This window comes from Girardinichthys multiradiatus, chromosome 3 (genome assembly GCF_021462225.1).
Source record: "Girardinichthys multiradiatus isolate DD_20200921_A chromosome 3, DD_fGirMul_XY1, whole genome shotgun sequence".
Lineage (NCBI taxonomy): Eukaryota > Metazoa > Chordata > Actinopteri > Cyprinodontiformes > Goodeidae > Girardinichthys > Girardinichthys multiradiatus.
This window is the reverse complement of record NC_061796.1, coordinates 33,790,610-33,815,201: the sequence shown is the minus strand read 5'-3', so window position 1 is coordinate 33,815,201 and position 24,592 is coordinate 33,790,610. Positions and strand designations below refer to the sequence as shown.

Here is a 24,592-nt window from a genome sequence, read left to right as displayed (position 1 = left end):
AGTGATTGTGTTAATGCCTTGTTAAGGCTGAAATGGAATCATACTTAATCGTGGTGTAAACTGTCTCCCATCGTCAAAAAGAGCGAAAGATTTTCCTTCACTGTACCCTTACATTTACCGATGATAATGCTCCATTTGTTGCGTTTGATGACAGACCAAACTGCACGCATTAAAAGCATGAAATGAGCGCAGATGGCAGACAGAAGATCTGTTTGAATGATTCTATTTAACCTTGTGTTTAACATTGAGCATAAATGGGCCTTTCAGGATGTCCAAAAATTTTTTTTTGATTATATCAAAATATCAATTATAAAATAAATTAATAAAACGAAAAGAAATCTTTCAAGATAATAATTTGTGTCAAAGGTTAAACAAACCAACCAATTTCTATCTAATCAAACAACTTCAGGGAGCAAAACTGCCTTGATCACACTGTAAAAAACACTTTGTATGAACCAGATCCATATTTTACACTTTTAAATTATATTTTTTTAATCACCGCAGCACTGAATCCAAGGTTCATTCTTCCATTAATGATATCAAATATTCTACTGTTATTTTGCCTATTGTGTTGGAATACAAGAAAACAGTACTTTTACTTTTTTCTTTCTAAAGGGATACATAATTGCCAACTACTTAATGATTTTGCCCTGAATAATACAATGAAAATATTATCTCCTTTTCACTAGTTATATTTTTCTGATCTTTATTAGAGGGACCTTATGCTTTCTGTTAAGCAGATAGGGGTTGCTTCTTCTAAATTTACACATTTAGGATTTATAACAGTTTCATGAAAGTTTGTCACAGTATCAAGACGTGTAGAGTATTTTTTAAGCATCATCAATGAGTTTGAAATTATAGAATTATTACAATCCTAGGACATCTGAATGTCGAGTTATTCGTTGTTTAGCTTTAGCTTCTTAAGTTTTAAAGATGAATTATGTGAAAGCACAAAGTCCTTTTCTGTGTTTTGTTCATCTAACAAAGGACTAAAACCAAAAACTACCATCATTTTGTTGTTTAAAAACAAACACACAAGACAAGATTTTGTTTCCTACCAATAATCCACTGTCATTTTTTTGTATTTTGTTTTTTGTGTTTTATTCGTACTTATGTGGAACAGAAGACAGATGAATTTCGACTCACTTAAAATAAAACAGAGCAAACCATATAATAACAAAACCATCCTACCTTTGCAAACTCTCTGATAATTTGCAGAGAGATTGCAAAACCTTGATTTGAATTATTGTCAGAATAGCCGAACAATAGGAAAAAAAAGCCGTATTGATAAGAATAATCACAAAGTATTGGACAATTGTACTGTACAACACTGTGACAAAGTATTAGACATATTTAATATGTGTGTGAAAAATACAAAAATAAGAGGCATTGAAAGACTGCAAGCCAGCATATCTGGAACCCTCTATTAAAGAAACAGGAACACTGTCTTAATAAAAGGCAGAATTAATTAGAAGAATTGGTCAAAGCTGACTATATATATCTATAGAGAGCTGTATTTGTAAGATATCTAAAGGGTGATCTTAAGGCTTAGTATCACAATGTTTGCACTGTGTACTAAAACTAAAACTTAAAAAAAAATGCTTTCACAGTTTTTATGTTTACTGCCAACGAATGAAAGTTGACATTCTAGGACTGAGCATCAACATGTTCTAATGTCTTTGGCAGTTTTACCAGACAGAGTCGGACTTTTCTTGATGTCACAACATGTTCTAACTTTTTACATTTTGGTAAATCTATCTTTATTTGCTAAACATCCAAATAAGACAAAATATTTTCAGCTGGGTTCTTGTATAAAGATTTTTCACATTATATTTTTACGAGAGTCCTTTAGTATACCTGATAAAAACCATTGCAATATCTAATAATTATGACTAATGCATGCATTCCTTTAAGATTTTATTTAGGGAGTAAAGTGGCTGCTTCCTTGATACATTTGCAACATGTAAGGCTTTGTCTGGAATCATTTAGCAGCTGCTAAATGCCATCAGTATTGCATAAAGATTGCAGAGAGGAGAAATCATGCACACAGTATCTAAAACCTGTGTTGTCCATGATCAGTGTGATCTGATCTGTTCAAGCTGTTCATGAGTTGTACTGAATTGTGATGCAACAACTGTAAATTTATACTATTAACTCTTTGATCTGCTGCTCATTTTTTTGTCCTCCCCTTTTGCCTTCTCTTTATTAAAAATGATACCATGGCTTTTTTATGACAGTCTGAAAGGCACATGTTGCATTTAAACAATATCTAGAAACAATAACAACTTTCAGTGATGTCAGCACAGCCAGACATTGGTGCAATTTGAAGGTGTACAGTCCTCTATCCAGCAGGGAGCTCAAGATAAATCAGCTGCTATGTACAGTGGGCATTATTCTGGAGTGGTATTTAAGGCATTGGCATACTTGATTGTTGGTTTTAAGTGCTCGGTGAGATTCCTTTGTTTAAAGCCAGAGTAACAGTGGGACCTGAAGCAGATAACTGTGATGAGCGTTACAATAATTTGAAAGGAATCCTGCCAGCACGGTGTGAGTGTGTTTAGGTTCTAGCCTTGGTATGACCAGACCAATTTACATGATGTAGCCGCGCAGGTATACACCAACCCAGCTGCATGGATGCGCTGCCGCGGATGCAACCATGGTCCAACATGCCCAGTCCTGAATTGTGAAGTGTTGCCACCACAACTCCCCACAAATGTTTTGTATATGGTACCAATCAGTTAGAGAACTCTTACAGTCCATTTAAGTCCACAGCATCCCAGAAGACCTCACCAATGTTTTGCCAATAATTCCTTTTCTGGCTGATTTTTATAGTCATGGTATGGTCTTAATCTGATGAACAGGCCACCTAACCAATACCAGAAATGTAAATTTAATGTATTTCAGCAAGTTTAAGAAAACTGAGCTTTAAACCAATGAGTACCCTATCAATGTTAAACAAAATTATACTTGGAGGACAAGAACAATATTTTAAAACCAGATGAAATCTGTCAAAACAAACAGCCAGTTTAACTTTGTATGTAAAAGTTGCCCCAGCATTTATCTGACTGATTTACCCTGTTAAGTTCAATATTGAGTAATATTTTCAAAGCCTGTATTAAGACAGTGTTTATCCAGATTGGCTGGTGAAATGTGTAGCAAAACTGGTTTTAATTTGTCAAACTTGTCAAACACTCATGCAAGATATTGTGTACACACACTGCCATCATCTTCTTCATAAATATACATCAATTTTATTTATTTTAAGACATCATTATCAAGTTAGACTATTAGTGTTTTTTAATATTACATCACAGGTTTATCAAATGTATTTGAGCAGCACAACCAGTTGACGAGTTGGCATTACTTTTGTCATTTATAAGTTTGATGCAATCCTGTGAGAAAGATAAATCAATTGTTCTGTGAACTTAACAGACACCCCACAGATCACGACAGCTGATATTTCAGCACAATTTCAACACACACGCATACTAACACACACATTGTCTAGAAGAGATAACACTTTGGTCCCTCACACATATATACGTTGTGCTTTAGGTCTGTTTCTTCTAGAATGTGTGAGAAAACATATGCTTTTAGGGAGAAGAAAATTGACTTTTGCACCTGCCACAGTGAACGGGCAATGTTGGAAATAAATTGTGACAGTTTTTATGAGTGGGTGGCATGTCACTTTATCTTTTAAATTATTGTCAAAAGGAAGAGAGACATCTTTCTATTTCCTGTGTTCCACAACAAAATAATTACAGTTATGATGAGGCAAGATATCAAGATGTGTAACTCTGTCCTGCCTCCATACATTTATGTTCTTAAGATGTAATGAACCCAAGCCAGAAAAGAGAGAAGAGGGTTTACTCTCTGTTGATGTGAAGAAAGAAGAAAATCTCCTTGCCCTGACGCTTCAACTGGCAGCAGACACAGTGACAGTTATCAGACAGATCAAATAGTGAAACAGACGAGACACGGATAACTGCGAGGATAAAACAACACTAAATTATGTAGAAACAGTGAACAACAACTGAAGCTGTAATCAAAATAATGTATGATATTGTCCCATGCGTCTGGCTCCATCCTGAAAAACTGCCAGTTTTTCCAAAGAGCGGTGTATAAAAAGGGTATCTCATGGAAAACGGGCACCTCAAAGGGGGAGGCCTCTGTCATGGAGTTGTATATTATAAATTATACATCAGAAAAAACCGAGGAACACTGAGTCACCATAATCAGGGAGATATCCAGTGAAGGAGTTAATAAAAGTTTTTGGTGAAGATGTATATAACTCATGGCTGCCACTGCGTCTCGCATAGCTGAGGGATCAGGGAAGGATCGCGATTCATTTGGCTTTGATTTCCGTGTAGTTGCTGCCTTCATCCCCCCTCCCTGAGGCCCCCTCCCTGGGCCTGGCGCCAATAAACTCCAGAGCAGCGTAATTCAGCTCTTGCCTCTCCAGTCCTGCCATAGAGCCCACAGGTTGATAATCCCCGTCTTCTCCCTGCAGACAATGGGACCATTCACCACCACAAATAACTATCAAAGTACAAGTAAGACACCATGAATAAAAATATATTAGTAGTTACTGGTTGACATAATGACAGTAGGACTGACGATGTTTTGCTGTTAGTTTTGCAGTTTGGGTTACAAATGAGGAGCTATGCAGAACGCATTTTCGGGCAACGAAATAAAGTGAACAGAACAGAGAAGCTGATATGCGAGGGGATGCATCTGTCACTGTGGCTTATGTTTTAATAGGGATTCGTTTAGGAACCTTACCGTAGTCTCCTCTAGAATGGAGTTAAACTTTGAGCCCAACAGCTCTGTCTTAAGCTGTGCAAGAGTTAGGGGAGAGAAAAAACAGACAGAAAATGCAGAGAAGCGATGAAAGCAGGAGAAAAACAGTGTTTCGTAAGGTCATTGTTGGAGTTATTAGACTGCTAGTGAGAGAGATTACTTAATGACCTCTTATCAGAGGTTAAAATGGGGTCTTACACTGTATTCATTACACAAAATGTTAACCCCAAACATTCCGAGAATGGTCGTCCAACCCCTCCGTAATCATAATCTGAATTATTGACATCATTGTGTCTCACCACTTTCTTCCTCAGATTTTGTTTGTCCTTCTTGACTGCGCTGTAGTACAAAGCTGGATTCTCCAGGACCACGTCCTGCCTAGGGTTGCCATTCTCTCTGGGGGACGGAGTCACATAATCAGACTCGGTCTCAACTGCCAGTAACGCTGGGCGACACGCAAAGCCTGGGCATCCATTTTAAAACAAGCTGTATAAGGTTATGTTGGAGGCCGTCTTTGGCTGTGAGTGACGTGGTTATTTTATGGGTTTAGTCGCTAAGATCGCTGATCTACCGAAGAAAGCTTGTAAATTTGAGGGTTCAATGAGGCCTTGGGGCTAAATTAAAGCACCTTGGTTAAGGGGACTACCTGGGTTGTATTTAGCACAGCAGGTCAAGGATACGGAAGCAATGTCAGAGCAGAGAATCATGCCTGCAAAATATAAGGTTAGTCCAGCTTGCTATCCACCTCTACAAGGCAGCAAGTGTGAATTTGCAAAGATTTTGTTGTTGCAAATAAACTGAAATTGCTCTAAACATAAGATTCTCACGTCCACATCAATCCCACATTCACTCAAATACAATCGGCATGCATGTGTTTTAGAATGGATGACTAGGCTTAAGCGTTTCCAAGGACTTCAGAAAATACTTAGTAAGCAGACAGAAGATATCTGTCTGACATTGACCTCTCCATTAGTTTGCAATTTATACTCACTTCTTGTTATTCTGGCCCACGTATCTCACTGCTGCAATGATGAAGGCAATAACTGCAACTCCTCCAATGGTGCCAACTATAACTGCCATCATGTACTTTTCTAAAAACACAAAAGTGATAAACTTACAGTAACATTTGTATTAAAAGTATTGGACAACCCATAGTGTTAAGCCCAAATTTATTCATACCCCTTGCAGATTTAGACTTAAGAATTACAGTGCCTTGCGAAAGTACTCGGCCCCCTTAAACTGGTCAACCTCTTGCCACATTTCAGGCTTCAAACAGAAAGATATAAAATTCGAATTTTTGGTGAAGAATCAACAACAAGTGGGACACAATCGTGAAGTGGAATGAAATTTATTGGAAGTGTCAAACTTTTTAACAAAGAAACTGAAAAGTGGGGCCTGTAATATTATTCAGCCCCTTTATTATCAGTGCAGCAAACTCACTCCAGAAGTTCAGTGAGAATCTCTGAATGATCCAATGTTGTCCCAAATGACTGATGATGATAAATAGAATCCACCTGTGTGTAATCAAGTCTCCGTATAAATGCACCTGCTCTGTGATAGTCTCAGGGTTCTGTTCAAAGCGCAGAGAGCATCATGAAGACCAAGGAACACACCAGGCAGGTCCGAGATACTGTTGTGGAGAAGTTTAAAGCCGGATTTGGATACAAAAAGATTTCCCAAGCTTTAAACATCCCAAAGAGCACTGTGCAAGCAATCATATTGAAATGGAAGGAGTATCAGACCACTGCAAATCTACAAAGACCCGGCCGTCCCTCTAAACTTTCATCTCGAACAAGGAGAAGACTGATCAGAGATGCAGCCAAGAGGCCCATGATCACTCTGGATGAACTGCAGAGATCTACAGCTGAGGTGGGAGAGTCTGTTCATAGGACAACAATCAGTCGTACACTGCACAAATCTGGCCTTTATGGAAGAGTGGCAAGAAGAAAGCCATTTCTTAAAGATATCCATAAAAAGTCTCGTTTAAAGTTTGCCACAAGCTGCCTGGGAGACACACCAAACATGTGGAGAAGGTGCTCTGGTCAGATGAAACCAAAATTGAACTGTTTGACCACAATGCAAAACAATATGTTTGGCATAAAAGCAACACAGCTCATCACCCCGAACAGACCCTCCCCACTGTCAAACATGGTGGTGGCAGCATCATGGTTTGGGCCTGCTTTTCGTCAGCAGGGACAGGGAAGATGGTCAAAATTGATGGGAAGATGGATGGGGCCAAATACAGGACCATTCTGGAAGAAAACCTGTTGGAGTCTGCAAGAGACCTGAGACTGGGATGGAGATTTATCTTCCAACAAGACAATGATCCAAAACATAAAGCCAAATCTACAATGGAATGGTTCACAAATAAACGTATCCAGGTGTTGGAATGGCCAAGTCAAAGTCCAGACCTGAATCCAATCGAGAATCTGTGGAAAGAGCTGAAGACTGTTGTTCATGAACGCTCTCCATCCAACCTCACTGAGTTTGAGCTGTTTTGCAAGGAAGTATGGGCAAGAATTTCAGTCTCTCGATGTGCAAAACTGATAGAGACATACCCCAAGCAACTTGCAGCTGTAATTGCAGCAAAGGGTGGCGCTACAAAGTATTAACGCAAGGGGGCCGAATAATATTGCACGCCCCACTTTTCAGTTTTTTATTTGTTAAAAAAGTTTGACACATCCAATAAATTTCATTCCACTTCACGATTGTGTCCCACTTGTTGTTGATTCTTCACAGAAAATTAGAATTTTATATCTTTATGTTTGAAGCCTGAAATGTGGCAAGAGGTTGACCAGTTCAAGGAGGCCGAGTACTGTATATTCCACTAAACCAAGAAGTTTGTTTAAACCTAAATCTGCCATAGGGTATGAATCAATTTTAGCTTGACTGTAGAAAAGAGCCCAAGCAACTAACATAAACCATAGAGTAAATGCACAAGTATTGGTCAAATGATATTCCTCTTAAAACATTTCATTGCTAAACAAAATTTAGCCTAGTCAGTCAAAAAGATAATTTAGTATTTTGCTTTTTAGGTTGAAAATATTAACATGTATAAGATGGAATGCAACAACATAATAAGTGGGCAGAATTATAACACTATAACTGATTTATTTATTAACTGATTTGTTAAACCATTTTACCTACTTTGCTTTTAGACATAGCCTCATTGATAGCTTTCATTACCTTTCTAAACAGAGTCGGGAAACAGGTAATCTTCTATCTTTTTGCTCCACAGGATTTAGGTCTTTAAGGTTTTTTTATTCCTTATCACTACAGTACTTTTGTGAATGATTGATTACTGTTGTAAAACAAGTCTGTATTGAAAGAAAAAGAGCTCCACTGTTATCAGGGATTAAAAGAAGCATCGTCCAAAAACTCATTGAAGGTTCAGAGGTGGGTTTAAATTAAATGTAAGGGCCAACAGGTTCACCCTTAATGATACCACTTCATACCAGCAACCCCTTCCCCATCCTGGGCATCCAAAGTCACCTTCCGTGGGCTCATTTTTGGCTCATGTCAAGGTTGTACACAGTTAGTGATTTCTTTTTTCTTTTTTAGATTCATTGGTCCAGTGTTGGTGCTTCATTTCAGTCACTCATGTTTTAACTTCTTTACTACCCCCATGGTTTGAAACTGGGTTGCACAATTGTTAGCACTGTTGCCTGGCAGCCAGAAGGTCCAGCGTTCTAATTCTTGTCTGGGCTTTTTGTGTGTGTTGTTTGCATGCTCTCCCTGTGTATTTGTTCTCTCTGGGTACTCTGACTCCCTCCCACTATCCAAAAACATGAGTGTTAGGTTCATTTGTCTGTATATTGTCCTAAGGTATGAGTCTGCATGGGCATGCCCAGGGTGTACAAAGCCACTTGCCCGATGACCGCCGAAGGAAGGAAGGAAGCAAGGAAGGAAGTAATCCTTGTGCTTCTGAAAAATCCCTGATGGAAGATTACTGAAATACAATTAAACTGGGCATAATGGGTTTCTATAACAGGATACAGTTTGTGGGATTAATTACAGTTCCGGAGCTAAGATCTGAATATCTTCACTAGACATTTGGTAACACCCAAACAATCTTAAGACTTTTACTTGGGTATCAAGTTGGTTTTAATAGGACAGATTGTGCACGTTTGCATTTATGAGTTATGCTTGTTTTATGCATAGATCATAATACCAGACAAATAAGGTATTATCACCCTTCAAAACTATGGTTTTGTGAAGAATAGTTTGTTTTAAATGATTATACTAGTTCATAGAGCAAACCAAGCATGCAGTTTCATACACTAAACATTCCTTTATCTTTACTTAGGCCACTAGAAGTTCTGTGCGTTCAAATGCAGTCAGGTAATAAACTAATTTAGGTCATTGCAAAAAACCCTACAGCAGATAATAACTCTTAAAGAAATGGCCAGATGGTGGGTGGTTAATGAGTTTTCAAACGATTACATTGTGAAATTATCGTTATACCGGCAATAGTTGTATTAAAATTTACAAATCAGTTTCCCCACTCCTCTCTAAACAAATCAACCATTAGATGAACTGTCAGCTGATTTCATTGTTGGTGGTTGCTTATGACACCTAAAACAGTTTGGTTTTAATATAAATAGAATATTTATTATTTTATGTTGGTATACAATAAAATAGAGCCCCAACAAATTGAATAAAAATGATAAAGTAATGGAAAAAGGGAAGTCCAAGAGAACAGTCAAAGCAAATATAAATATTTTGAACTCACTTTCTTGTTGTAGCTCCAAAAGGACGCTCTCCCTCCCATAGATGTTGTACATGCTGCAGTGGACATTTACAGCCGGCCCGCTGTTGTCAGCCTTCTCACCTTTCTCCCGCAGCTTGATCATCGCAGTGGACGTGTGACCGTCTGTGTGCGCATAGAAGTTGAAACGACTGTTGGTTTCATTGATGGTGATGTTGAGGTCGGGCAGGTAAAACTCGATAGTAGGTTCAGGGTTTCCCACAGCCACGCAAACACACTGGACTCCCTCCCTCACCACTGTGCACTTTGACTCCTCCAGAAGCACAGGGCCATCTGGAAAAAAAAATGACAAACAGATGTAGGCAAGAGGTAATGTACAGAAGATGTCTGTAAAATCTTTTCACACTATTAAACCAGTCCACTTGTCAATAAAGTCACCCTCAGATCGCTGTAGTCTACGTGAAAAGATTTAAACAGTTAAACATAATAAAGACTATTATTTCTGCTACACTGCTTTATTTTTTAAAACATACTTCTTTAAAGTTGCCACTGAGAATAATGCAGGAAACTGAGGCACTCACATTCCACAGTGATATTGAGGGAAGCGCTGGCTCGTCCATGCTCGTTCTCTGCCAGGCAGCGATACTGTCCTGTTTGCTGTGGCGTGATTTCCATGATCTCTAACACTGACAGCTCACCAGCAGTTATGGAACCTGCCAGCTCACCATCCTTCAGCCAGGTGAGAGTTGGGGCAGGGCTTCCCATGGTGTTACAGTGCAGGGCCAGTGAAGTTCCCTCAATTACTGTCATGGAGTCGTTAACAATAGGTTCACGAGGAGGGTCTGTCACAAACAGGGAGAATCTGAGCTTGTTTTTTTTGTGCTGCACAAATTTGGAAAAAATGTCCTATTGTTTGCTGTAAACAGAGTTGTCAAAGGAACATGTATTTAAATTCACTGGGACATTACAAGTAGGAGTGACAATAATTTATCATGATGTAAGCAGATGATTGGGACAGAAATAAATGGAAAAGCAATACTATGACAACAAATCAAAGCAGATTTGTCAGCAGCACAGATTATCTGTGAGACACAACAAGCATGTGATACCTCTGCAAACTCTTATTTTTGACTGCTTGCAACCACTTTTGTAGTTCATTACGCCTTGTGATGGCCAGTGAAAACATTAGGATCAATTGTCCAAAACATTACTGATTTCTGATCCAGCAAATAATGTTTTCTTAAATATTATTTACTAAGATGGCAAATTAAACAACTTTTAGGGTTGATTTCTAATTCTGCAAAGCATTCTTTAAAATATTACTTTATTAAAATAATGTTTTATCTACTCTGCTGATTTTGCATTGTGACTGGTTGTTTGAAGACATACATATTATTGTTCTTAATTAGTTGAAAGACTAAGTTGTATTCCTTCATTTGGCATGGACGTTTTAGTTCAATTGTTCTAGCCTAGTAAGAGTTTGTTAACTGAAATATGCTTAACTTGGAGTTGAACTGCTTTAGTTAATACATTTTTATTTTTTACAGAGACGTTATTGTTAATTTATCCTATATGTATGCTTGTTCAATAATGCCAGTGCTCAAATCACTCTTTCACCTATTGTCCTAATGCCACCGCCATATTGGGTTGGAATTCCCTTTAAAATACTTGACAGATTAAATGGTTTTTAAATTAAATATTAAAAAAAATATAAGCATCCTGACTACACAACAAATAAATTAGTCAGTCCCCCCTCTAGTCCTAGAGGCTAAAGCTACTAATTAGTCAATGAGGAGCCAAGACCACAGCGTACTTCTATTGTTCTAAAACAATCTTAAAAATCATAGCAGTTTATGCAAATACAAACAAAAAAATCTTATTCAAAACTCTTTAAATCATCAAGACATCAAGCTAGTTTTTTACTGCAGGCAAGATACTAACCTTTAAACAGAGCCTCACTTCAAACATCCCAAACTGCTTCCTGCATACTAGAAAACATTACTTGCTTGTCTGGTTTATCCTAAACTAGCAACACTGTTCACTAACAATGTGCAAACAGAATGAACATTGTGGTTGATAGACTGAAGGCTTTCTTACTGATTAATTATTTTACTTCTCTGACATTGCCTTGCAGTCATTCCATTTATGCACTGATTTGGTTGGCACAGTTTGGAAGATTTTGATCAGGCAATGGTGAGTTTGAATTGTTAAGACTATAAACTGTAGACACTGCAGAGACAAATCAGAAGTCTGTTAGCCAGTTGTACTACAGATATCACTTAAAGTCTGTCAGACTTACATTTTACAGCCAGGTACAGGGAGGTGTTCATAAAGCCATAGCCATTGTCTCCAATGCAGGTGTAAATCCCCTCATTTTCAATAGTCACATCATCCAGGGGGAGAGAGATGTAGGATGCTGTGTCCCATAGCAGCTCCTTATCTCCAAACATCCAGGAGATCCTGGGAGAAGGGTTGCTATCCACCTCACAGTGCAGCATCACAGAGCTGCCCTCCATCACTTCAGAAGATACATTCACCCATACTGATCTTGGAGAATCTAAAAGGTGAGAAGAAATTAGGTTTTCATTTCCTGGCACACAGGTTTCCAGATGCCACATTCAAAATACAAGGCACAATATAGCCTAAAGGTTTAAATTTACTTACATTTGACATCTAATGAAATGAGCCTCTCGTAGACCAGTGTGGTGTTGGGGTAGTAGACCCTGCAACCCAGCAACTGACCATTGTGCATAGGTCTTGGTGTAAAAGTGAGGGTGTTAGAAATCACTGCTGTATTGCTCTCCTCTATATATTCATAGCTGAATTCTGGATCAGGCAGGTAGTCAATATACATCCACTGGATCTCTGGAGCCGCGTCAGGGCAGTTATCAGGAGCGTAGCAGGTTAGCTCCAGACTCTCATCACTGACAATCTCCTCTGGCAGGTCAATGTTGGGCTGATCTGAAGAACAAAACATATTTATCCTTAGTTTGAGGTTTTCTGGGTTATCAATCAGAATGTTTGCTTTAATGTTAGCTCACCTAAAACTTTAAGCTCAGCGAAGTCTGGGTAAGAATATTTGTTGGCTCCACCAATGTCTGCACGAAAGTAGTATCTTCCTGAGTGTTCTGTGCCGACATTACCAATGAGCAGCGTACAGTTTCTCTGGTTAAGGTCACCCAGAAGCTTGGTGCGGCCCTTGTAGCTCTCGTGGACAACATCTGTGAGTGATTTAAAGACTACAGGGGGGAACAGTTGTGGATAGGGCTGACCGAAGTACCAAATACCGTGAATGCCCCGGATGGGCCTGATTCCAGAAGGGTACATGAAACTGCATGGGATGACCACGCAGGAGTTTGTCATTGTTGAGATATCCCGAGGTAACCAAATATTCCACTGACAGTTGGCATCTGAACAAGAAGATGGATACCGATGGATACCGAGTTAAAACTGAGGTCTCCTATCTCAAAGTGGAAGAAAATCATGTGATTTTAATTAATGATGAAAAAAATGAAGTTTGTTACCACTGATAATTAAAAGCAGAGGTATGAGCAGCTCCAAACACCACATTGTCTCTGCTCAGCACTGGACCATAGACCTCTGGAAGAAACAACAGTAAGTTAATTACAGCACAGGTTTCATCAAGAGGGCAAAAAAGACTATATGAAGTCTGCCTTGTTTATATCAATGCTGATCAGGTAAACCACTTATAAATAACCAGATTGAAAGATGGCATAAACTTAAAAGCATGGTCTATTGCTTTTTATTGTGGGATTAATATAAAATATGTATCGTTAACGTGTGGATTACATGTTTTGATTATATTCAATTCAATTCAAAAATACTTTATTAATCCCAAAGGGAAATTAAATGTTGTTGTAGTTCCTTATGTAGGTTTCTTCAAAGAGCTGTTGTAGATGCTGATGGCTGGGGGCATAAAGGATCTCCTGTAGCGCTCCGTCTTACAGCAGATCTGAAGAAGCCTCTGACTGAAGACACTCTGTTGTTGTAGGACAGTCTCATGAAGAGGATGCTCAGGGTTCTCCATAATGTTCTTCATTTTATGAAGAATCCTTCTTTGCACAATGATCTCCAGAGGATATATTTTGCCCTCAAAAAAACCCTCAGCTACTTTGCCACTTATGATGAAAATTCAAGAGGCAAAAACATTTGTGTGATGAAAACAAATCTGATTATGAATCCCCTAAATTTCCTGCACAAAAAAGAGCTGATGTTGGAAACTTGCTTTATGAAAACAACTTTGGAAAAAAAAAAAAAAACATTTCATTATCATTTAACAGTTTAAGTGTTTTTTACATTTTTAAAGCAGATTTAAATTTGTGTTTTATTCCCAAATGGTAAAAGAAATCATTATGTTCCTTTAAGAATCAGATAATAATATTATACTAAAGCTCTAGAGAGCTACAATGGGTCTCAAAACTGTTCATACCTCAGTTTTTGTACTAAAAATGATTCTTTCATTAAAAATCTCAAAACCTTTTCCACCTTTGATGTGACATGTATTCTGTACAATTCAACTAAAAAACAAATTATTTTGTTATTGGTAAAAATGTAAAAAGGAAAATAATAAGTCCGCAATAACCTAATTGGATGAGTGTGTAAATCCTTCAAGTATTTAACTGATTCACTTTCAGTTTCAGCCTTCAGTCTGTTTGAGTTCACAGTTTTCATCAGTTAAAGTAAATCTGATGAACTGTGAATAAAGGCCAGCTGTCCTAGTAGGCTCCTCCTGACATTTGTTCCTTTATATCATTCAGCTAAAGCCATAGTCAGAGTGTTTACAAAGATTTAAAACAATTTGATTGTCTAAAGGTTTCAGTTTTGAAATGATTAACTGTATATCAGATATAAACAAAATCAATATGATTAATTGTTAATCTACAGTGTGGATCTCATGCTACTGTATAGAAAATGTACTTTCTAATTTATAGAGCACAACAGTTACATCTTTTTCTAATTTAATTGCAAAGCATGATACATCAAAGCACTGCTTAGAATATCTGGGAAGGGTTTGATGTGAAAATAAAGTACCTTCAACATTATTAAAAGTATTTATACAGCTGTAATCATTTTGGTGGCACTAATATCTTACTTCACTCTGAATCGACTACGACTGCAAATGTGTTTCTAAAATAAATAAAAACATGTACTGACATATTGCCATGGTCATAACTTGAATTGTGAGATGTAATAAAAAAAAAAACACTTTAAGCAAATGTTTACTGCCTTGGAAAACTGTGATTTGTAACTAGGTGAGTGACTTAGGATTTACCTTGAAATGCTGGTAGTTCAAAACAGACCAAATCTCTGCAGCTTGTCGACAGCTCCACTTGAGAGTGTTTTCTCACACCCAGATAGCTTGACAGCCTTGTCCTCTGCAAGAAATAAACAAAAAAATTACGAGTCCCATCACCATGATTAGGCGATTACATCAGTCCGACTATGACACAGAGCAGTAGTAAGTCCCACAAACGCAGTGTCAGTGGGCACCTGCTTGCTCCCCCTCAGCCCCTCAGTGGAGTCTCTCATTGTGGTGGCCATACGTAAGACCTCACAATGAATGACCCCCACTGTTGGCTGAGTTCTGGCTTGAAGCGAAACACCAGTCAACACACATCATGTCATCAGTAGATTTGTGATACTATTTGTGCTGTGCTAGAATTAAAACAGGAGAGAGAGAGGGACTGATCACGGTACGCAATGATGAAAACATGCAGAATGTTAACAAGTCTTACTGGATGTATTAAAAGGTGTTTACTAAAAAAGTCATCACAAAAAAAGCAAAGTAGTAAAAAAGGGCAGATAAGATCTCAAATATAACTTTCCCTAGTGTTGATTTACATCACACTTTTTTGCTGAATCTACAGGAAGTTGTAATGGCTGCGCTGTTTGTCCAGGTCAGCCGGTTTGTCAGTGTAACTTCCAGAAACCTCAGGTTATCCACGTCTTTCCCCGTCTTCCCATGAATGTGGATGGGAGTGTGTGATCCGACCATAGTCCTTCAGAAGTCGATGATCTCTTTAGTTTTGGAGGTGTTAAGGATGAGGACATTGTCAGCACCCATTCTAACCTACTGTGGGTGGTCTGTGAAGCCCATGGCCCATGAACACAGTGAGGAACAGACACTCAGGTCCTGAAGTCTGGGGATCAGCTTGTGAGCGATGACGGTGTTAAATGTAGAACTGAAGTCCAAAAATCCCACCAATGTGGGGATCAAGAAGGTAAACTCAACCTCTCATACAGATTTTCTGTTCAGTGTAAAATAATCATGTTAAGGTCTGAACAGTTAAAGTATTTTATGTGTATAACTAGAGATGCCCAAATGTAGTCCATATTCCTTTACAAATAGAAAACTACCTCTTTAGCCTTACATAGCTACTGGCAATGTAAGGCTACTCCCCACTGAATGACCAGGCAAGTAACAGAAAACTCATTCCAGGTGCAACTTGTAGAACTTTACTCTTTTTTTGAGAGATTGTCTCAGCCAGTGGTGAACTGTATCACCCATGTAATAAATTGCTACTGTGGATGACAGTGAACCAGGAATAAAGGCTCATCGTTACTTAAACTGGACTCCGTTTACCTCTGAAGTTAGAACTTGGATTAAAGAATGACACCAAGGTCAACCGAACCATGTTACAGTTTCAAGTCCAGAAATCACTTGGGTTTTTTTAATTGAGATGCTCAAAGACCTAGCTAAATAGTATTAGCTAAACAAGCTAAAACAACACATTTCTCTGATTTCATACAATCTAAACCTTTGGCAACATGTTCAGTAAGGAAGGTTGTATTGTGCTGTTTGTGTAAAAGATTTGATAAAATACAAATCTTTACAAGTGCAAATAAAACAGTTTTTACTGCAGCTATCACCAAGGTACTCAACCAGAGCCCCGTCTAACACATTTTCTGTTTGTGCTAGATCATTTTATGAAAAGCAATGAAGATTTCAGTGGCTTTCATCTAGTCATTCTTGCATAAATATTGGATTTTGGGGTCTGGGATTGTAAAGATCAACTGGGATTCAGATTAAGGCTTGCTTAATTCAATCCTATTTCCAAACAGTTATGCCATTTTGATAAGAATGGTTTTGTTTTAATGACAAAACAAGACAGGCTGAAGTCCTGTTGCATGACTGCATAAAATCAGTATGTTGGTACTTGTTTTAAAAAAAACAGAGATCAAAAATGTATATCTCTATGTAATTGTAATGTAATTGTAAAATGTGGTCTTTTTTGCTGAAAAAAAACTGAACCATGAAAAACTTGCACTTGGATTGGCTGTTTGTTTTTTTGTTTGACCGATCTTATGACTTACTACATGGAAGTTTCAAAATTCCTACTGCCAGTTACCTAAGCTTACACTGCTAATATTCAGCCTAAATCTATAACCATTTTAAAATGGAAAAAAAAACGTAATGTACACCAATGAAAGGATGGAGAATTAACACACATAAAAGAACAAGCAGAGGATTTTGGCCATGTGCTGCGGCAGCCGGTGTGTGCAGATGGCGAGATTGGGAGTGGATGGCGCTTCAGAGCTTCGTGAGTTACACATCCTAACATCCCCCGGAGAATCCATGACCAATATTAACTTCGCTGATGGACAGCAGGGAAAGTTTGTTTGTTTGACATGGCCAGGGATGCGTCATGCTGCTTATCATGCAGCCAAACCTTCAAAAAAATTGGCACAGAATTGATGTTATTCTAATATGTTATTAAGCCTGTTGGACAGTTCTACAGTTCTTTCTCGCTAAAGTTAACCTGAAAATCTGCATCTTTTGATCGTTTTGGCCACAAGGGGGCAATACAATCAATTTCTGAACATCCAATCCAATTTATTTATAAAGCACATTTAAAAACAACAAATGGTTGACCAAAGTTCCTTACACTAAGAGAAGAGAACATAGTGTTATCGCCATTAAGCCTAATGTGATGACCTTTAGAGCAGTTAACTATTTTAACAATTTGAAATGTAGAGCAGCAATAGCATACAGTAGATGTTGGGTTGTTCTTAAAAAAATAAAACACATTGATTGTATGTCTTTGTACCAAAGGCGCCACCAACAAAGGGCCACTTTCTGAGACATTTAGGCCCAGGACAAGAGTCCCAGCCATCTGCACTCTAACAAAAGGCCAAGAGCTTTATGAGTATGACCTGGGAGAGAGGGAGCTCGTGCATCAGCGACGGCTGTAGAGAACAGAGCCAAGCAGCCAGGCATAGCCAGTGACACAACCATCAAACCCAACAACAACAGCCGCATTGATAGTGCATACAAACGGCTGGCACGGAGCAAGCTGCATACATGTGCACGCTTATAGGGCCCACACAGAAAACACTTGCCTCATAACAGCCTCAGCACCAGGCTCCTGCTGCCTCACAGCCCTGAAGACTATTTTGTTTTCTTCACGTTGCTTTTGTTCTCCCCGAACTAGTGGTTCCACTCCAGGTCCTAGATGCCAGACTCTGTGTGAAAGAACACAGCAACGGTGGAGAAATGAAATGTTACTTAGAGACAAGAGGAAAGAGAAGCCTGCGTGAGCCCTGCCTGCAATATGTTTGCATATGGACAAGTGGTAAGTATTAACAAAGACAAGGGCTTTTGGTTACATAAAAACATAGATTAGAAGAAACAAAGAATTTCCCCCTCAAAGGTTCCTTCCAATTTTGCTTTTTTGTCACACTTAAATGGTCAGAATAATCAAACTAATTTTAATATCAGATAACGATAACCAGAGTATAAAACATGCCATCTCCAAATAATAATTTTACTTATAAAGAAACAAAACTATCCAACCTAACCTGGCCCTGTGTGAAAAAATATTTGCCTCTTAAATCAAACAACTTTCTGTGACAGCCATAGAGGCAACAGCTATTGTCAGGCTGCCATAACTGGCAATGAGTCTTTTACATCACTGAGGGGGAATTCTGACCCACTCTGTTTAGCAAAACTGTTTTCATTTATTTACATTTATGGGTTTTTGACTTTGAACAGACTGTTTAAGGACATCTCAATCTTATTTAGGTCCAGACTTTGACTAGATCACTCCAAAACCTTTTTTTTAACCTTTCACACGTGGACTTGATAGTACAGTAACATCCTTGTCTTACTGTACTGTACTGTGTTAAGGTCACAGAGTGATTGCCAGACATTCTCTTTTATGGTAGAGAGCAGAATTCATGGATCCATCAATTACAGCAAATCAGAAAGGCTCTGAAGAAGCAAAGCAGCTTAAGACAATCATGTCACTACTAGAAGATTTGACTGTCAGTTCAATCATTTGTTTCTAAAGACTGTGTTAGGTTTGCACCAGATATATCATAATGAAGATCTTCCAAAAAAACACAGTCTTAGGGCTCATCAAGATGTTGTGTTTCGGCAAATATAAAATAATGGCATTTGGATCTTTTTGTTCTTTTTTCAGCAGTGGTTTTGGCCTCGGTGGATGCCATTTTGCCCCTTTTATTTTATTGGTGAATCATGAACACTGACTGTTAATCAGTCAACACTAAACTTAACTGAGGCAAGCAGACCTGCAGTTCCTGAGATATTGTTCTTTAGATGTTTTTCTGGCTTGTTTTGTGGCCTCATGGATGAGTCGCTAATGCATTCTTGGAGTAACTTTGGTTGGCCAGTCACTCCTGGAAAGGTTCACTGCTGTTCTATGTTTTCTCCATGTTCTCCAGGTTCTATAAGTCATTTATTGATTCTATGGGTCTGGCAGTAACCAGGCTTGGGTGTGGCTTGTGAAATGTAACAAAATATTGTGGTTAATTCATGATTTAACAAGGGGAGGGGCATATTTTCAAATACAGCCAGGTTGATTTGGATAGCTTCTTTCCCAAAATAAAAGGAAATCATCATTTGAAAACTGCAATTTGTATTTAGTCACTTTACCTAAGTGATTTTCTAAAACACTTTAATGAGACACAAAAAACAAAAACAGGAACAGCTGTAAGGGGGAAAGCAATTTCCCCCCACAATGTATCTAATAGTAAACACAATCAAATTAAGTAAATAACACATAAAATTAAACAAAGACCGGTGGATCATTTAGGACTACATGGCAGGTCTTTGCTCAGAAAATGGTACAGTTTGATATTAATATTACATCACATTTTCCTACTGAATTCTCAAAGTCATTGAACCAATAACTAAGTGAAAACCAAAAGGTGACTGAGTATTTACGGAGCTTTTTCAAATAAAGATTTAGAAATAGGTTTGATGTTCAAAATTTTGATGACCCTTTTATAAAGTTTATCATTATCTGGTTCTTAGGAACAGGACAGTCATCTGATCTAATATGATTCCTGTCCAAGATTTTAATCGTCTGATTTCCTGTCATCCTCTGGGGCTTGATTATTGTAGGTGCTGCTTGTGACTAAGAGGTTAAACTGTAACTTTATGTGAAAAAAATCAATGCTATTCCAGCTTTACATGAAGAGAGAAGCAGAGATAACTCACTATCACTTTGAATAAGGCGTTATTAGAGCAACATATGAAATGTAGGAGGAACTTGTGAAAGATATGATTATGTAAATTGGTCATTTACATTACTTTGAAACAGCTTCATCTTTAACTTAATTTTTAAAACTATAATTAGAGCAAAGAAAGTGTTTACATCTACTGCTGTTTGTGGAGACATTTTAAAATGTGATTGTATGTCTTTCCAGCCACATGCAGATCTAATATTTGCCCTGATGAGGAATGTCTGGAGGCAGGGTGCACAAGCATGAATCCACTGAAAGGTCCACCTAGTTTACATATTAATACAACAAAGCTAAACTGTGTCTCCAGTGAGTAAGGTTCTCCAGTGTCTTTGTTGCAACAGGAGGGCGTCATTTGAGCTTAAATGCCTTCAGACCACAGGCCGAATGATGGCATCTAATGAGCTGAAGGGAATCCCTCTGCAAACTGTCCAGAGAGAGGCTGAAGTAAAGAATGGCTCTGGAGCTTTGGACGAATGAATAAGCAGCATGCCATAACCCCCTACACACACATGCAACATAAGGCATGCTGGTTCAGTCTTTGGTGTGGGGCACATTGACATGCGACCTTCCTCCACACTCCCTCTGCGCTGGTTGTAAGTTAAGCATGCGTATTGTCCTGCTGGGAATGAAGCCATTGTTCAGAAACACTGTATGCATCAGACCAAACTTGGTGTGCATCATCAGTTTGGTTCTTTAGTGGTCAGTCACAAAGAAAGATGCAAATAGAAATTTGTGCAAGAGATTGTTCTCTAATGAAACATCAGTGTTATTGCTTGTTCCACATCATTCCTTTGGGATACATATTCTTTCCAAGCAATCAGCCAAGATAAATCAGGTCGTGAAACCTGTGACGATTTATCTATGCTACGGAAATTGCTCACACAAACACAATTGGCTGTGCCAAGGAAAAAACTTTTATTCTTAACCTTAAGCCCCAAGGGGTGTTTGTGAAGTTTTTGCTCGAAATAACACGTTCAAATTTAATTGAGTTTCTAATTGAATTATTATTTAAATAATAATTATGTTAATGATTATGTTCTTCAAATGCAAGTGATAACTCTGGTTTTCTTTTGCAGCTGGTTGGATTGTGAATAGCTAAGACCAGGTTTTGCGGTGATGCTATTTTGTGGAGTTTGTTTACTTTCTGATTCAAGTGCTTGCAGTTTTAACTGTGTTTGGTGTTTGTAGAAATGGTTTACATAAGATCTTAGCTAAGATTCTAATGTCTAATGTGGATACCTGACAAAAAAGTCAAATTCTTGCCCCACTACGGGGGGCTTAAAAGGTATTGTCTGCAGTCTGTGAACAAGAGCAGCGACTCAGCTCCTTGGATGAAGGAAGGGGACTGAAAGAATGGGAACCTTGTCTGCAGAACACTGCCCATTTCGCAAGGGGACAAACTGGAGTTATTTTTTTTTTCCAGAACAGGCTCACTCACAGCTTGCGCTTTGCTGCTTGCCTGTGATGCGCGTTGATCCACCACAAGCTAAGGCTCCCACCAAAATACTCAGAGGAGCAGATGGTCTTAAAACATGACTACTGCCCCTCCCACACATGGAGCACTGAGCTGTGATGAGCACGCACACACTAAAAGACACATGGTATAAACATAACAAAGATATGCCAGCATCCAGTCACACAGTCTGTTAAAATAAGACTGGACTTTTAAGGGATGAAAAATATTTGGATTTAATTCGTTATTTGCTTATGATATGTTTAAATTTACCATTTTTGCACTTACACGCTTTCTTCTTTTGAATCTTCAGCATCTTCTTAGGAATTAATGCATATATGTGTGTTCCACCTTTTTACCAGCATTTGCAGTATTAATTATCATTTTCCATTCCGTTTGTTCAATAGCTTAAACTTAAACCTAGTAATAAATGTCTCTCTTCCAACTGCCACCACCAGTTTTACGGTAAATCTTTTTGTAAGAGCACCCAGCTATGGGAGCTTTAAGTTGGCAGATCCCCAACAGAACAACAAACCAGTACCACTAGCAGCGTTTTTTATATTCTTTTCCACCTGGCAAACAAAGTGAGTCTGGCAATCCCCATCCCAGTGAGCAGATGGTAGCCACAGGCCTCCTCTCTCATAAGAGTGCAGTCCCTTCCGCTCTGAACTAAAGGAGGTGAGAAACAGAACCATCACTTGTTTGGCGACCTATATGAATAAAAAGCAGCCCCTTTCAAGGTCTCCCAAAGCTCTGTACTTGACTAAGGGTTATAAACACAGATGAATTTAAACCATCATGTGTGGTATTGTTACAGTTTTTGATGACTGAAAAATGTTTTCACTAAAATTTACACTGGTCAATGTGGGTCAGTAGAGGCTCTGGTGAAGAAAACAACCAAGGAAATTTTACATTATAATCTAATGTGGTTAATGTTATGGGCTTAATTTTAATAGACTGAACAGAAATGCTAAATCGATTGCAAAGCTGACTATAAAAATACCACGTTTTCCTACCTTGCATCAGACATCTGTTTTGATGGGGAAATCTATTCAAACACTAAAAGATCTGTAGGGCACTAACAGCACAAGCACTAAATCCTGTTCTGTACTAATTAACTGGGCTTTTAGCAGCTCCAACCAACATCAAACACTCTATGATGTGCAAGTGTTCATGTGTGAACACTTGCACATCATCACAAGCATGCTTGCTCATCCAGGCATTCACTAAGGAACAGATAGTCACACGCACTTATTCATTATCCAATGCTATCTAACTTGTGACTCATTCAGTTTTTACGCCCTAACTCATCAGTTATGAGGGCTCACACAAACGAGAGGAGACTCTCATCCTGAATGTAAGTGTTTGTCCTTCAAAAAACAAAGAAGTACAAATTTGAAATGCAATCAAGTTACATCCTCACTGTACTCTTATCTCCTCTTCTCTTCTTACAGGAAAATATTATATTTAAAAACAGGTCAGACAAAAGAGGTGCTGCCTCTCACCTGTGTAGGTGACTGGCCAAACTCCAAATGTAGGCAGCTCCTTTAGGCGTGGTTCTAGCAATCTTCCCTCAGACACTCGCATGTAAGCAGTCACACTAGCAGGACCTCTCACCACTTGCTGTACCAAGCCCCAGTGGTGGAGAATAAACTGCCCTCCCCACCACCAATGCCGACATCAGCCCCCTCTCTTATGAAAATCAGCCCGTCAGTGTAGCAGCATTGTTCTGAAGCTTCGCCCAAAGGCTCAACCATTCACAAATACACAGGGAACCACAAAGGGCCACACTGTTCCAGCCTGCCCCAACAGATATGGGTGAGGCTTTGAATTTCAAGGCGTTTTGACTCCACTTGACCAGATGGTTTGAGCTGGATGAAACTGAGAATTTTTCATCATTTCAGATTGATGGACAGCATAGTCCAACTTTTGTTTTATCCTGTAAATTGGTGTAGAGGAACTGAGGAAGTGAAGTCATGAGGGGACGATGAGAAAGGTTAAGGAGTGCAAGGCAATGGAGTAAAAAACTCTTTGTAACAAATTTTTAAATGCCCCCTCCAAAAACAGAACCTTTGTAAATATCCTTTTTACAGTTATTGTCCCTGTCTAGCAGAGTCATAATTTTTGTATTTTAAAAAACAATTCTCTCCGTGGGTTAATTAAACATAACATGTTATGTTTCAGAAGGTCAAAAAAACAACAGAAACAGCACAGAACCGCATATCAGCATGTTTTATCTCAGTGAAAATAAATCTGCTTTTCAAAGTATGACAGAGGGGTTTTCAGATGGTTTCTTCTCCATCTGCAAGGTTGAAGCTATGGCTTTGCAATAAACAGCAACAAGTAAAAACAACATACATAAGCATTAAGGTAGGTGGAGATACAAAGTTTATCATGTCTTCTTTGTGTAGAAAGATCTTAGGACCAGCTTTGATAGATAATTGTACTTACTGCAAGATAATCTTGCATAAAAGAAAACCACATAATCTTGATAGTAATGTTTTAATTTAAGTCAAATGCCACAATTAGCCAAATCAGGACTGAGGTGTCCTGGAAATGCAGGAACTCGGATATCTGCATATTATACAATCTTAATATAATAACAGTCTTGCAAAAGTATTCGCGTCCCTTGAACAATTGCACATTTTTTAATATTAAAACACATGATTTGCTGGGGTTATATATAAAATCCCAATACAGAGTAATGCATTTATGTGAAATGGAAGAAAAATAGAACATAGTTTCAAAAAATCTTTACAGAAACTCAAAAAATGTGTTGAACATATATATTCAGTCCCTTTTACTCTGATACCCCTAAATCAAATGTAATACCACTGACTGCATTTAAAGGCACCTATTATTAAAACAGAGTCCACCTGTGTGTAATTGGTCAGTATTACACCAGCCATCTATGAAGATCTCAGAGGCTTGTGAGAGAACATCATGAAAACCAAGGAGCACAGCAGACAGGTCAAAGATAAAGTTGCGAGGTTTCTAGCAGTGTTAGACAATTAAAACAATTACAGATATTTGAACTTCTCACAAAGCACTGTCTTTCGAAAATGGAAAGATAATGACACAGCTGCATATTTATCAATACATGACCATCCACCTAAACTGGC

The 24,592-nt window shown here is 38.4% G+C and overlaps 1 protein-coding gene across 4 annotated transcripts; it reads right to left on the bottom strand.

Annotated features, from left to right (window-relative positions):
- Positions 1-1,074: 1,074 nt before the first annotated feature.
- Positions 1,075-23,146, bottom strand: mag (myelin associated glycoprotein). Of its 4 annotated transcripts, XM_047361503.1 has the most exons (12): positions 22,976-23,144; positions 14,802-14,904; positions 13,033-13,108; positions 12,550-12,918; positions 12,173-12,469; positions 11,808-12,065; positions 10,090-10,350; positions 9,533-9,841; positions 5,792-5,891; positions 5,100-5,196; positions 4,783-4,836; positions 1,075-4,504 (listed from the first exon to the last, which is right to left on the bottom strand). In XM_047361503.1, exons 3-12 carry the CDS (start codon positions 13,076-13,078, stop codon positions 4,346-4,348), a joined length of 1,950 nt encoding a protein of 649 aa, XP_047217459.1. In that variant the 5' UTR covers positions 13,079-13,108; positions 14,802-14,904; positions 22,976-23,144; the 3' UTR covers positions 1,075-4,345. The 4 variants fall into 4 exon arrangements, with proteins under 4 accessions (XP_047217459.1, XP_047217460.1, XP_047217461.1 ...); XM_047361504.1 differs by lacking the exon at positions 4,783-4,836 and having other exon boundaries at positions 22,976-23,146; XM_047361506.1 differs by lacking the exon at positions 5,100-5,196 and having other exon boundaries at positions 4,363-4,504; positions 22,976-23,146.
- Between the last annotated feature and the right edge of the window lie 1,446 nt (positions 23,147-24,592).

What these genes read in the sequence shown, in the direction of transcription:
- mag (XM_047361503.1), bottom strand. Translation starts at nt 13,078, where the DNA reads ATGTGGTGTTTGGAGCTGCTCATACCTCTGCTTTTAATTATCAGTG. An exon ending in CCTGTACCTGGCTGTAAAAT is followed by an intron (nt 10,351 to 11,807) that starts GTAAGTCTGACA and finishes TGTTTGTGACAG; the next exon opens with ACCCTCCTCGTGAACCTATT. An exon ending in CCTCAATATCACTGTGGAAT is followed by an intron (nt 9,842 to 10,089) that starts GTGAGTGCCTCA and finishes TTTTTTTTCCAG; the next exon opens with ATGGCCCTGTGCTTCTGGAG.